The 13,597-nt window shown below is 53.7% G+C and overlaps 2 protein-coding genes across 2 annotated transcripts; one reads left to right on the top strand and one right to left on the bottom strand.

Annotated features, from left to right (window-relative positions):
• Positions 1 to 624: 624 nt before the first annotated feature.
• On the bottom strand, positions 625 to 3,827 carry GLTP (glycolipid transfer protein). Its single transcript, XM_049805572.1, has 5 exons — positions 3,631 to 3,827; positions 2,725 to 2,786; positions 2,266 to 2,399; positions 1,797 to 1,947; positions 625 to 1,481 (listed from the first exon to the last, which is right to left on the bottom strand). Exons 1-5 carry the CDS (start codon positions 3,731 to 3,733, stop codon positions 1,299 to 1,301), a joined length of 633 nt encoding a protein of 210 aa, XP_049661529.1. The 5' UTR covers positions 3,734 to 3,827; the 3' UTR covers positions 625 to 1,298.
• A 1,405-nt stretch (positions 3,828 to 5,232) lies between these two features.
• Positions 5,233 to 12,461, top strand: TCHP (trichoplein keratin filament binding). Its single transcript, XM_049807049.1, has 12 exons — positions 5,233 to 5,423; positions 5,503 to 5,707; positions 6,033 to 6,089; positions 6,659 to 6,727; positions 7,568 to 7,741; positions 8,241 to 8,353; positions 8,674 to 8,740; positions 9,029 to 9,201; positions 10,212 to 10,293; positions 10,530 to 10,712; positions 10,795 to 10,935; positions 11,563 to 12,461. The coding sequence occupies exons 1-12, from the start codon at positions 5,239 to 5,241 to the stop codon at positions 11,593 to 11,595; spliced, it is 1,482 nt and encodes a 493-aa protein (XP_049663006.1). The 5' UTR covers positions 5,233 to 5,238; the 3' UTR covers positions 11,596 to 12,461.
• The last annotated feature ends 1,136 nt before the right edge of the window (positions 12,462 to 13,597 follow it).

Raw genomic sequence — 13,597 nt, 5'->3', positions numbered from 1 at the left:
ACAACCTCAAAACACTCTCCCCAAAATAGCCCCCCTAGGAACAACCCCCTGAAAGACCCTCCCCAAAACACCCTCCCCAGAACATCCCTGAAACAGCCCCCCCAGGAACAGTCCCCCAAAACAGCCTCCCTGAAACAGCCCCCCAGGTACAACCTCAAAACATTCTCCCCAAATAGCCCCCCCAGGAACAGCCCCCCAAAAGACCCTCCCCAAAACAGCCCCCTGAAACACCATCCCTGAAACACCCTCCCTGAAACAGCCCCCCCCCAGGAAGAGCCCCAAAACAGCCCCTACCAGGAACAGCCCCGACAGTCTCCCCAAAACAATCCCTCCCCAAAACAAGCCCCCCAGAACAACCTCCCTGAAACGGCCCCCCCAGGGAAGAGCCCCCCAAACTCTCCTGTAAACAGTCCCCCCCAGGAAAAGCCCCCCAAATCTCCCTCCCTGAAACAGCCCTCCAGGAACAAGCCCTGAAACACCCTCCCTGAAGCAGCCCCGAAAACTGTCCTGAAAACAGCTCCCCCCGCCCCCCCCCCCCCAGTACAGGCCCCAAAACACTCTCCCTGAAACAGCCCCCCAGGAACAAGCCCCAAAACAGCTGCCCAGGCCGAGGTTACTGTGAGTTTTTATTAAATTTTGCTTCCTTGCCCCGCCAACATGGGTCTCTGCAGCACTGTAAGGCAGTTGGTGAACAAGGCAACACGTGCTCCCACAAACACCGTGTCAGGACAGTCCCCCCGGCTTCGGCTGGTGCAGCCGTCCCAGCAGAGGGGACTCACTCCCACGCAGGTGCTGGAGGAACTGGGGGTCACTGGGGAAAATCATCAGCTCCTCTGCCACGGGCACCATTGGCATCATTCAGGAACTTTCTTACTCAGGTGCCGATCGGGTGCCTGTCAGCACGCTGCGGGTACCAGGCGCAGCGCAGCCGAGGGTGCAGCGGTGCAGTCCAAGAGTCAAGGCAGCATCAGCGGGACACTGCCGCCAGCCGCACTTCATTCCCTGTACCGCAGTAGACGCGAACCCGGTGGTTAGGACTAGGAACACTTGTTTTTCCTCTTTAGTACAAAAGCTTGAGAAATCCTACAATAACATGGGGTACAATTGTTTTATTGCCATATTCTCAATAGAAAATGAATTATTTTTTTTTCTTTTTTAAGAAAACAGGTTATCCACTGCAGATCCAGAGGAGAATCAAAGTCGCCTGACAGCCAGGAGCAGCCCTGGCTGCCTCAGTGATTAAGACACAGGTAGCACCCGTCACACCTTATTTCAGCCCTGCCAGTCCCGTGCAAGCCTTAGGCTTTGTAGCTCAGCTCGGCGTTCATCTTTGTGTACATCTCATAAATCGCATCCAGGATGGGAGTGACCCTCGAGAGAAACTGATGAATCTTCTCTATGCTTTCCTCCTCTTTGACGTCTTTACCTTTCTCTAATGCCTTCAGCAAATCTGATTTGTACGGAAGAGCATAGACTGAGCCCTGTAAAACAGAGGAAGAAGCTGTAAGGCTCCCAACAAACTCAAAGTCCTCCCCATTCCGCACGCAGGACCTGGTTTGGGTTGTTCCTGTGCACCTCTGAGCACTCAGGAACAACCTTGGGGATGGTGGCTGGAGAAGCCACCCTCAGAGAAGCAGGGATGTGCAGAGAGCGTCCCCAGGAAATACTGCTCAAAATAGATCAGCAGCTTCCCATGTTTCCATGTTCCTCTAAAGCACATCACTTCTCGGGGCAACTAACAGAGCAACTGGGCTTAAAGAAAGGCTGCTTTCCTCCATGGAGACGGGAACACTCACCATGAACAGCTTCTGCAGCATCCAGCCGTGGTATTTCTTCAGCGCGATCTCGTAAGCCTTCAAGGCATTCACCCGGATGAGGTTCGGATGCTCCTCGTCCCGCTCGCCATCGGAAATGCTCTGCAGCAACACCAGCATGAACTTCAGGCCCCTGCGAGAAGAGCGGAGATGATGGGGGGGTGGGGAAGGGGATGCTGCTTGCCAGCCTCCAGCAAAGCACCCCCAAGCCTGATACATATCCAGGCTCCTCCCCAAAGCCCACAGCCCTGGCAGCACACCCCCCATGGCAGAGCTGATGCCTGCCCCTGCATATTCCTGCTCCCCAAAATGCAGCACCCCATGCTATCCCAGCCAGACCCAGCCCGAAGGGACCAGCCAGATCCATGCTCTCCGCAGCAGGCTCTGGCCAGCGTTCAACGAGCTCCCCACGTGCCAGGACACAGCCCGGAGCACCAACATCATGAGTCACCTTTTCAACCACATCAGCGCCAGCGTCGCCCCCGTCTTGGGCCAGGCTGAGCCGTGCATCTCCTTCTCCACCTCCAGGATGTTCTGCAGCGTTTTGAACTTGGCAGGGTTGGAGTCGTAAACCGCCCGGATTTTCTGAGGGTAGACAAGGCAGGGTTGGCTCCCGGGAGCTGCCGGGTAGAGTGGCAGTGGGCGGCACCGGAGAGCAGCTGGACTGGAGCTTACAGCTGCGGCGTGGGGAAAACGTGGTGCCTGCAGCGAGCACCGCGGCCACTAAACGGTGCTTTTGCCAGGGAACCCCGTTAACAAACACGCGACTGAGATGAGCTGCCGCTGAGCCTGAAAGCCCCCATGGGAAGAAAAGCCCTTTTAAAGGCCTCCGGGTCTTGCCTCTCCAATCCCACAGCATCTCTGCCTGGGGGTTCACCCCCGGCCCGAGCCCACCTGCGTCCCTTCCTACCTTGATATTTCCAGTCAGGTCTGCTTTGACTGGTGAGTAGACGATGGGAGTCCCCAGGCAATCTGTGGAAACATGGAGAGAGGACTATTAGTCTTTAGGGGACACGGGAGACACGGCAAAGTCCCGAGCTGTAAACAACAGGTTTTTAACTGCAGCCAAGACACCGAGACATGCACCAGCAAAGGGCTCCTCAGGCTTCGCACATGGCCCCGCCAGCGACCCTCTGACCCCCCGGCTCCAGGACACGGTCCCGCTGTGATGGTCCGGAGTGACACGACGGACACAGGACCCTCTCTGCCCATGTCCTGCCCGTTTGAGCCCTGCCACGCCGCCATCACACAATAGCTGACATTGTGGATGGCAGCGGGATGGCGCAGGCGTCGTGACACGAGGGTGGCCGGGACGGCATGCACCCACGGTCCTGGCAGCGCCTGCTCCGTCCCTGACACGGGGTGAGAGGTGGCGGGTGGGATCCGTAGGCCAGCTGGGAGCTGCCCACCCCGGAGCGATGCCTCCGGCCGGGGCGTACCGGGGGAAGGCGTCCAGGCCCTGGCGTCGGGATGTTTCCCAACGGGGGTTGCTCGGCGGGTTTGACAGGACCGTGATGCAACCCCGGTCCCGCCACGCTGCTTCCCCGGGAGGGCACGAGGCACCGGGGGGGGGGGGGGGAAGGGGGGGCGGGAAGCAGCCGGGCCCGGGGCTGAGCACCGACCGGGGGTCCAGGACCGGGGATGGGGGGACGACCCAGAACCGGGAGACCCCTAAGACTGGGGTGGGGCTAGCCGGACCGGCGGGACCCGAGGCCCTCTGCCCGCAGACGGTCACAGCCGGCCGCGGCGGCGGGGCCGGTACCGGGCCGGGCCCTGCCGCAGCTCCCGCCCCCGCAGACGGCCGGACCGGGCTCACCGAAAAAGGGCGGTAGGTGCGCCACAGCCTCCAGGAAGGGCAGCGTCTCGATCTGCTTATCGGCCGGCAGCGGCTTGAACTCGTGCTCCAGCAGCAGCGCCATGGCCCGGCCCGGCCCGGCCCGGCCCTCACCGCTCCGCACCGGGACCCAAACCGGGACCCGCACCGGGACCGGCCCCACCGCCCGACCTGGCAGCGCGCTTCCCCCGCGCCCCGCCCCCGCCGCTCCGACCAATGACCGTGCACCGCCCACCCGCCCCACTGCCAATCGGGGCGCGGCGGCGGGCCTAGAGGGGCGGGGCGACGGTGTTGAGGGGCGGGGCTTTGTTCCCCTCAGAGTCTCCTCAGGCCCGGGGCCGGTTCCCTCTTCAGCCCCCTCGCCCGGGCCCGGCCGGTTTGGGCGCCCGCCTGCCCTCACCTCACCCCGGTTCATCCCCCGCTCCGGCCTGCTCCGGGCCTCACGGGCGCCTGCAGGCCCTGCCCCGGTAGCGGCGGGGCAGGGGGGAGGGAAATCGGATCTTCCCCCACCGCAGTTCGTTCCTCCCCTGGCCGGGTGCAGTATTCCTGGCTGGTGGTTGTTAATTATTTAGGGGAGATAAATTTTTCATCTGGAGCAGATGGTTCGGTTAGCGGGGCCTTGGCCTGCGCTGGGAAAACAACCCAGCCCAAAGCTGAACGTGGGAGTGATTAATTAGTGATTAATTTTAAAGGACACTGAGCTCTGTCCAGGCAGGGTGAGCTCACCCTGCAGTGGGAGAGGGAACGGGGATGTTGGGGTGTGGGGAGGGGATTTGCCCGTGGCAGAGCCCCAAATCCGGTGTTTTTACCAGCTATTCTGGAAAAACGGGTTGTGGGGCGATACCGATCTTTGGCTCACGCAGAAGGTGCCGGCACAAGGCCGAGGCTGGGAGCTGCGCGTCACCGGTGGTGGCACATGCGGGGGTGGGGGGGCCTCCGGCTGCCACCTCTGCCAAGCTGGTGCCGGCTGTGCCCGTACCTGGTGTCCCTGGGTGCTTGGCACATGCTGGGTCAGCCAGGAGCCGGCCCGGTCGGGGTTTGGCACGGGATGAGCTTCCGCAGGCAGTGCCAGGCCGGTGTTGCTGCTGAGGCTTCCAGAAATGGGAATCTTTAACCCACCTGAGGTATTTACAGCGCAATAAAGACTTGAGCTGTCGCTGGGAACTTTAACCCAGCACAACATGTGCCAGCACCGGCCCGGCTGCCCCCACAAACCGCCCCCCCCAGCTCAGCTAACCGATTCTTCGCGTCCCGCCACCGTCCGGGCCTCGGACAGGGCATGGAGGTAACGTGGCAGCAGAAGCTGTTCCACCGGGCCGGCTTGCCCCGGGGTGTGAGCCTGCGGGGAGCTTGCCTTTTGCCTTTTCTCTTTTGCCTTTCCCTCTCGCCTTTTGCCTCTTGCCTTTCCCCCTTCCTTTCCCCCTTCCTTTCCCCCTTCCTTTCCCCCTTCCTTTCCCCCTTCCTTTCCCCCTTTCCCGCGAAGCTCCTCCCGGCCTGTCCCTCGCCGGCTCCCGTAGAGGCCGCCGGCGTTGCCGTGGCGCCGGGCAGCGGCCGTTGCGGGGACGGGAGGAGGCGGCGGGCGGGCGAGCGATGGCGCTGTGGCGGGCGGCTCGGGGCCGGGCCCGGGCCCCGGAGCGCTGGGCCGCCGAGCGGCGGCGGGAGCTGGAGGCGCGGAGCCGGCAGCAGTGGGAGCGGGCCAGCCGCTCCTTCGCCCGGGCCGCCATTTGCTGCTCCAGGCAGGCGCGGTGGAGCGCGCCGCGGGCCCCGCCGCCCAGGTAGGGGCCGGGCTCCGGGGCGGGGATGGGGGTGGCCGGGCCCCGGGGGTCTTCCCCTGACCCGCCGGGTGTGTCGCAGCCCGGCGGCGGTGCGACGGGAGGCGGAGGAAGCGGCGGAGCGGCTGGAGCAGCGGCGGGCGCGGCTGCGGCGGCTGCTCGGCGAGGAGCGGGAGGCGCTGGCGGCGGAGCTGTGGGAGCTGCGGCGGGAGCGCGGGCCGGAGCCCGCCGGGATGCGGCGGCGGAGCCAGGAGCTGCGAGCCGGCCGGGAGGAGCGGAGGGGGAAGGTGAGGGGGGGGCGGCGGCGGCGGAGAGGCCTCTCCGCGGCCCCGGCCCTTGGCGGTCCGGGCAGGCGCGGCGCCGGGAGAGGCCCCGCAGCCCCGGGGTTCGTTCCCCACTTCTCCCGGTGAAGGAGCGCTCGTTCGGCCCTCCCGGCCCGTTACCGCCGCTCCCTCGCTGTGGGCGCGCGAACGGGACTTGCTGGGGGCCGGAGAGAAGTGCCCCGGGCTGCGGTTTTCAGCGCTCGGTGTCCTTAACTAGCGGCTGCCTTGGGAGGGCTGGGTGCCTTGGGTCCTTCTGTGCTCTGACATCATGCCACTCTCCTGTCTCCAGGTCGCTGAGCAGCTGCTCTGTGAGCACTGGAAGAAAAACAACGCTGAGCTCCAGGAGGTGATGCTACTTGCTTTGTTAGTCCCCGACGCCTTGCATTTATGAAGCCAGTTTTTAACTCGAAAGCCGTTGTGTGTCTGCTGTTGTCATTCACCTTGAATCACAGCAATCGTCCTAAGTTCTGATAAGCAAAAGGCAAAGAAGTAAAATAGCTCAACTGTGTAAGAAGTCCCCCCAAAACTGGTATTTTTCAAAAACAGTCAGAAATCTCTTCTGACTCAGAGCAGATTTTCAGTTCCCATGATGTAAATATCTCAGGTGCTTTTTAAAGCTGTACCTGCCGTGTCCGTGGCACTTCCTTATTCTTTACTCCACCAACCTGCTGCTCTAGCCACCACAGCCCTGGTTTCAGTGTCACTGTAGTGTTTTCCCAGAACTGGCGTGTGACATTGACCCTCAGCTTGGGACCTGGTGGGCACCGAGGACACCCAAAAAAACCCACCACTGCAGAGGCAGATCCTGCTGGGACTTAAGGGCTACAGCTGGGCCAGATGGTGCTCCAGAGAGTCCAGTAGACCCTGGGGGACTGGGGAGCCTCTGCTGCTAATGGTATCTGTTGTCATCTACAGATGGAGTCGGAGCTGCACAGGAAGCACGTGATGGAGGCTTGGGGTGATCAGCTAATGCAAAAGAACAAGGTACGCTGGGGTAGCCCTGGTGTTACTGGTCACTAGGGCAGACTCCTGAAGCACATGAGCAGGTGGAAGTGTGACACTGTGTGCCTTTTGATCTGGCTGGCAGACAGCCTGCTTCCTGTACAGGCAGGGCTCAGGTGTGGAAGGAATAGGAAGGAGTTGGCTGTTTGTTCGTTTTCTCACACCAGTCTCGTACCAAAAATAACGACAGGTTGCTGCGCTGGTTCCTGTAGCGATGGAGAGTTCTGGTGTCCGCAGAACGACAGGAGCTGCTAACAGGAAGGATGCTTTTAATGAAGAGCATCGTTCCTGTCTAACAAGTACACGCTATCCGTCTCTTAGAAAATCCAGTGCTATCTGTTGAACGGATCTGTTGCAGGATTCAGTGTGGCACTGGGCGCTCGTCTAAGAGTGACCTGCAGTGCAGAGCCGGTGCAAAGCTGCAAGAGCTCAGTATTTGAATACGAACCTACTAGATACAGGAATATAGTGATTTTGATGTGAAAGAATAATAAAGGCCTTCAAATACAGGTGTCAGAGTTAACTAAAACAATAATCTAGGTTGTAATAGGAAAATCTGAGTCTATTTGTGAGACCGCCTGTGCTTTGCACCAGACCTGTGCAGAGTCCTGTGAAGGATGGGTATAGACTGATAACGATTTTCGGGCAGTGATCAACAGATAGTTTGGCTTTGTCCTTGTGTTCCTTCCTAGCGTATTTTGTTCCATATATTCTCAATAGGTGTCAGCTTGCAGGAGTTTGATTTGTGGATTTCCTGAGCCCAAGGCTGGTTTTTTGGGTTAGCCTAACCTTAAATGCCATGTTTTCTTTCGGCTTGGAAAGCAAGAAGCAGCTGAACTCAAAGAGAAAAAACGTTACGAAAACGAATATGAAATTGCGCGAAGGGACGCACTGGAAAGAATGAGACAAGAGGAAGAGAAGCGTCAGCTGGAAGAGAAGAAGCAAGCGGAGGCGTTGCTTCAACAAATAGAAGAACTGAAATTACAGGAGACAGAGGTAATCTTTAGCTTCTCCTCATTTGAGAAGGAAGTTCATTGTTTCTTGTGGAAATAAAGCAACACTGACCTGACCTCTCCCCTCCAGGTTTCCACTAGATTAAATCTGGAACAAAGTTAGCTGTGACGTAATTTCTGTGTAGCAATGTAGACCTCTCCCTTGAACACTGGCATACTGACTGCATTCCAGTTGCTTTTGTTTGCTTCTCTTGAAATGTGAGCACCTTTTTGTGCTGCACCAGATGAGAAACAGGTCTGTAGAAACTTCTAAGTGTGACAGGTTCAGGTCAAAGGCTTTGCCAGCTGGAGCTCCTTACAGTGTCTCTGGAGCTGTGAGCTCCTGAGCCACGAATGAAATGAACATGGAATATTTACTGCAGCGAGAATTTTGACCACTTGCAGAGGAGCAGAATGGGGTACAAACTCCGGTACAAAGGCTCTCTCTGGGATGTTCTGGCTCTCTGACGTACCCTTTCTTGGTGGTTGTTTTTCCTGTTCAGGCAACAAAGCTGAAAAAAGAACAAGAGAATTTATTAAAGCAGCAGTGGGAGCTGGAGGACTTGGAAGAAGAAAGGAAACAAATGGAAGAGCACCGGAAGAAGAAAGAGCTTGGGTATGAGATCAAGTGTAGCTCATTTCAGCGGGGCTTTGACAGAATCTGTTCCTACATCCATGATAGTTCTTGCGGCATGAGGGGATATTTCAGATAGTGGTGGGTTGTAAGTATTTGGTTTTTGACAGAAGCGGCCAGAACAGCCAACAAGCAAATGCATTGGTGCCGTTACTTCTTTTTGTTCACATTTGCGGTAGCAGGTACCCCTGTTGTCTGCAAGTTACGTTGTCATAGGTGTACCTTCTTGAGTGCTGGTGTATAATAACGTAGGGCTTTAGAGTCAGTTTGAATGTGTTCTTTTTTTTTTCCCCCTCCTTCAGTCGCTTTTTGAGGCATCAGTGTGATATCCAGTTAAAGAGACGATCCCAGCAGATACAAGAGGAGCTGGTAAGAGGAAGTACCCCTTGATTTATATGTTACAGATATTGTGCACTGAAGAAACTTGTTCTTTGTGTTTCATTTATGTGTCTGCCTCTGATGTGTACAGATAATTAATTAGGAAGCCCCTTCCAGCTTTTGAACAGGGCTGGAGCGCAGAGTCATGGGGAAGCCAGCAGACCGAGTGTCTCGCTGAGCGCACCCTTGACACTACATCACCAATAATTTGTAGGGAATAGCCCGGCACACAGGCTGGAAGCCTGTTGGATAGTTGTTAATCTTGTGTTTTTTCTCAAGGAGAAAGACAGGCAAATCTTATTGGCCCTCCTTGAGAAAGAAGATGAGGATCAGCGCCCCCAGTCTGCACTACGAGAACGAGCTGTTGTGGATGTTGCCTGGATGAAACATGTCATTGAGGAACAGCTCCAGTTAGAAAAGGAGAGGGAGGCAGAGCTGCAGACTATTTTTAGGTGAGTCTGCTCACCTCTGAATGTCATCTAAAGAGACTGTACATGCTGAATGTTCCTGCCCGGTTGGCAAAGCTCCATTCGTGTTTGTTAAATAGGCTTTGAGAGTGGATGTTAGAAAGTGGTGTCTGGTTGGCCTTGCAGTTGTAGAAGCGCTGCAGTTGAAGTAAGCTCTGCCTCTTTGTTCCGTGTGCCGAGTACCCCGCTAGGCGGTCAGCGTGCCAGTACGCAGACAGAGCCGAAGCTTTTCTGCCAGGACAGAATCAAAAGCTGAGGGTGTTTTTCAGCTACCTCAGCCCAAGACCTAGTCCTTAATTTCTGTTACATTAGCTCTAATGCAACAGCTTTAATAAAAAAAAAAAAAAAAAGTAGTAATGCAGAGATGGCAAGAATTACCTTTTAGTTGTAAGTGCATTGTAACCAACTTTCAATGATTCTGCATTACCGCTGTGGACGGGCTTAGTGACTCCAAAACCTGCGTATTATTTCCTTGTGTATCTTGGAGCTTGTAGATAAAAGCTGCCTCAGGTTCCACGTTCAGGTTCACCTTTCACTCTCCCCAGCACAGAGAGCGTCTTCGCTGGTGGCAGGACAGTGCGTGCTACCGTCAAATTTTAGTTAAAGGTTTTGTTGCGGAGGGAAGATTTGCAAAATCTTCGGCTTTTCCAGCAATGCCCTTAACTACCCACCCCCCAGGTGAAGTAGTATCCTTGCTAAGAGGCAAGCTTCCTCCCGAGGCCGTTCTGTGCCTGGGGCAGATGGGCACATCCAAGAAGTCTTGCTACAGGCCAGTGCTCCCTTTGGCCTCTTACCTCCTGCTGCTCCGTGACAGAGATCGGAGTGGTTCTCTGAAATAGGCACAGGTGGGGTGGGCATGCTAGCTGCCTGGGAACAAATGTGAAGGGAAACTGGAGTGCTCCTCTAAAGCACTCCTCTATGCCCATAGAGTATATAGGTGGGGTTTTTTAACTGTCAGTAGTAACCTTAGAGATAATTCTTTCTTTCTCCTTTAGAGAAGAAGCTAAAAAAGTGTGGGAAAAGAGAGAAGAAGAATGGGAAAGAGAGAAGGTGGCCAGAGATCGCCTGATGAATGAGGTGATGCCCTTTTCTGATGAAGTGTCTCTCCTGGTTCGATGAAGCCATTGTTCCAGCTGTGACCCTCCACCCTCCCAGGGGGGTTACAGCCTTCACTACCCAGGGCAGAATTTTTCTGCTTGTCTGATACATTTTCTGAGAACTGTTTAACCATCTGCACCGGAATTTCCCCAGTTCTGCTTCAAAGGCTGGCCCCTTTGACTTACCTTCTCCCTTAATCCTCTCACTTCACGAAGGTCCTTGCAGGCAGACAGCGCCAGATCCAAGAGAAGATGGAGTTAAACAGACAAGCCCAAAAAAAGTCTATAAAGTATCGAGAGCAGCTGATTAAAGAACTTGAAGAGGCTAAAGAACTGACTAGGCGAGAGAAGGAGCAGGAGGAACTGAAGGCAGCTGGCAGGCAGGAGCTGGAGGCACAGGTACAGCACACTTTCCAGATACGTGCCCAGCTGCTGAAGGTGCCCAATCTTGCCCTAACAGCCTCATCTTCTCTGTGCCCAGCTGACACCGTGCCACTTGCAAGAACGGGAAGAGCAGCAGCACCAGAGGGAGGAGGAAGAGGAGAGATCAGCCCGGCAGCCCTGCAAGGAATTGGTGCGGCAGGAGGCCGAGTGTGTGGCTGAGCAAGGGTATCGCAGCAGGGTAGGTAGCAGCATGAAGAGGAAGCCCGTACATGCAGGTCGTTGTTTCTGATCTGCACCTTGGTTGCCACACAGTACCAGGGCAGAACACTGAGCCTGTTCCTTTTTCTAACAGAGGTCTATAGTTCTCTCTTATAATTTGTTGGGGTTTTTTTTGCTGATATTGATGCTTTAAGTCCCCATTTTAAAACAAACTTCTGAGGCAGACTTGTTGCTACTGCCTCAAATGTTACTCTAATTATTTTTAGCATTACCAGCGGCATTAACACAACTGGTACAGTGCATCTCAGCTGCTCAGTGTCTTTCCGTCTTCTGTTGTGCTTTGCCTAGCTCTAAAAACAAAGCTGAATTTGAGTAACCCTACTGAAACCGTGTGCCTAGCAGATTGTATTTTTCATACTAAACTGTGAGGTACTCTGGAAGGTAACTCACCTCTGTCATGTATTAGACAGTAAATCAGAGAAAGCTGGAAAGAGGTGTTAGTGCCTTGAACGTATCAACTCTTAAATGTTACTGATGCTTTTTCTTGGAGGATACGCTGTGCTCTCCAACGTACCTCCTTCACACGTGCAGAAAGTTAATTCTAGAGCCCATGACATAGTTACGGTCTTTGTTTTGACCCTCTTAGCTCTACAGTCACCCAAAAGCAGCATGGACCTGAGGATTCCTGTCCTTTGCACCCGAGGAATGAGCATCAAATGCAGCTGCCACCTACAGAAAGAAAATTTTGAAGCGTCAAGCTTCATACGCTTTTCAGCATTTAACTCCTGAAATGACAGTGGCTTTGGAATAGCCTACAATGACACAGAGACTCAACTTAGTACCCTTCTGAAAATACTTAGCTGTGGCTTAGCTGAACACAAGAGCAAATTCCTACTGGCTTCAAGAATGTGGAGGTGTGAGCATCCTTGGCAGATGGAACTGCTTCACTCGCTCAGGGATTGCGATGACCTATTTCAGTGTGTGGTCACACAGCCAACAAGGGGGCCCTTGGGACCTGAACTGTAAAAGAATTGGTGCCTCCTGTGGAACATGAACTGTGAACCACTACATGCTGCGTTAAGTGTCAGACTCCTAAACCTCTGAGCAGCAGGACATGCCCAGAGGCCCAGCTGGCTTTTAGGAGTTAATTCCTAACACATACTGCAAATCGGTAAGATAGATAATGTGTGCTGCAGCAGTAATTCCTAACACATCCCATTCCTCTCCAGAAGGTGCTGAAGACTTCATTAAACGTTGCTTTTCACTTGTTTTATAAATAATGAATAACTGCAACCTGAACAACCATTTGTTTCTTTACATGAGCGAACTACTGCAACAACAGGAGGGGAGTTTTAGTTGATTATTGCCAGCAACTGCAGCTTAAAATATCAGTCCATGCACCTTCAGCTCTCGTCACGGGGCTGTTACCAAGATGGGTGCCACCTCAGCACCGTAGGCTTTACTTAACCGTAGAAACCTTCTCCAGGATCTTTTCTGTACAAAACCAGCAGTCAAATAACCATAACAAGTTTGCACACTGAAAGGGTTTTAGCATTTTATAGTAATACTGTAAACAAAAGATTAAGTCAAAATATTGTACAGATAGAACAACACTGATAAATACAAGTTTTGGAAAAAGGCAAAAGTTTTTTTACTTTCCTATGCAGCATTTTGTAAAGAAAGAGCAACTTTGTTCATAGGGGAAAAAAAGGAGATCTAGTCATAAAACCAAAAAAACCCATCTTTGTTATTTCAGGTATTATGCTGTATGATCCAAGGATTAATCTACGTACTACTTCTTAGCTCCACTGTTGGTTTGAACCACTGTGCCTGTTTCTGAAGAGAGCTGATGCAGGTCATCAGCATATGCTCGGACCACTTCTGTTTTACTGGGGATGCCAGAAAAGGGCCACTCTTGCATCACAGGCACCGTTGTTCTGGAGCGATGACAGCGTGACCATAATCAACCTAGAACAAACCTTTGTTCGGAGATGGGGGAATTGACCAGAAATGCTGTTGAAGTGACAAAGCAGGAAATCAGTTACAGGTTGGCCATGGTTTTATAGCTAGGCCTTCCAACAAGCTAAATGGTTGATTTTAGAAAATCTGGAGCTAGTGTAGCTGGAACAAGGGCGTGCAGTTATCAAAGCATCCGCTTGTTTTTGCACAGAGGCAAGTTTAAACAACTGGTAACTTACAAGCTAACTCAGCATTACCCTGGTTTGGAAATGGGGTAAGATATGTTAAAGAAAAAGCATACAATGGCATCCTGAGAGATGTAAAAATACCATCTGCTGCCTTTCAATGATGCTAATTTAAGGAAAAGTTCCTAGAAGATTATCAATGTATTTAATTGCCAGTAGCAAAATTTTGAAGTAGGTTTTACAAATGTCTTCTGCAGTTCTAATCCCAGCCTGTCTGCATTACCATGAGTTTAGAGACAGTTCTGGAATTCCAAAGTGCAGAAAGGAACTAAAAAAACCCACGAAGAACATTAATTTACTGGGTTGTCATCTACTCTCCATTCCTTCCCTCCCACAAACTTGTGCTACTTTAGAAAGGGCGTTAATTACAACATACAGGAATTGAACAGGCTTATGGCACTTAGTGTTTATATACACATACAAACACACTATGATTTGAGAAGGAACCAACCACTGAGCTTCAGTTCGGTTGTTCAC

This window comes from Accipiter gentilis, chromosome 7, assembly GCF_929443795.1.
Source record: "Accipiter gentilis chromosome 7, bAccGen1.1, whole genome shotgun sequence".
In the NCBI taxonomy this organism is placed as follows: domain Eukaryota; kingdom Metazoa; phylum Chordata; class Aves; order Accipitriformes; family Accipitridae; genus Astur; species Astur gentilis.
This window is presented reverse-complemented; position numbering and strand designations above follow the sequence as displayed.

Excerpts from the sequence above, each read along its gene's own strand:
- GLTP (XM_049805572.1), bottom strand. The coding sequence starts at position 3,733 with ATGGCGCTGCTGCTGGAGCACGAGTTCAAGCCGCTGCCGGCCGATAAG. Across the intron at positions 2,787-3,630 it reads GCACCTACCGCCCTTTTTCG|ATTGCCTGGGGACTCCCATC; the intron begins GTGAGCCCGGTC and ends ATGTTTCCACAG. Across the intron at positions 2,400-2,724 it reads ACCTGACTGGAAATATCAAG|AAAATCCGGGCGGTTTACGA; the intron begins GTAGGAAGGGAC and ends GTCTACCCTCAG.
- TCHP (XM_049807049.1), top strand. The coding sequence starts at position 5,239 with ATGGCGCTGTGGCGGGCGGCTCGGGGCCGGGCCCGGGCCCCGGAGCGC. Across the intron at positions 9,202-10,211 it reads GAGCTGCAGACTATTTTTAG|AGAAGAAGCTAAAAAAGTGT; the intron begins GTGAGTCTGCTC and ends TTTCTCCTTTAG. Across the intron at positions 10,713-10,794 it reads GGCAGGAGCTGGAGGCACAG|CTGACACCGTGCCACTTGCA; the intron begins GTACAGCACACT and ends CTCTGTGCCCAG.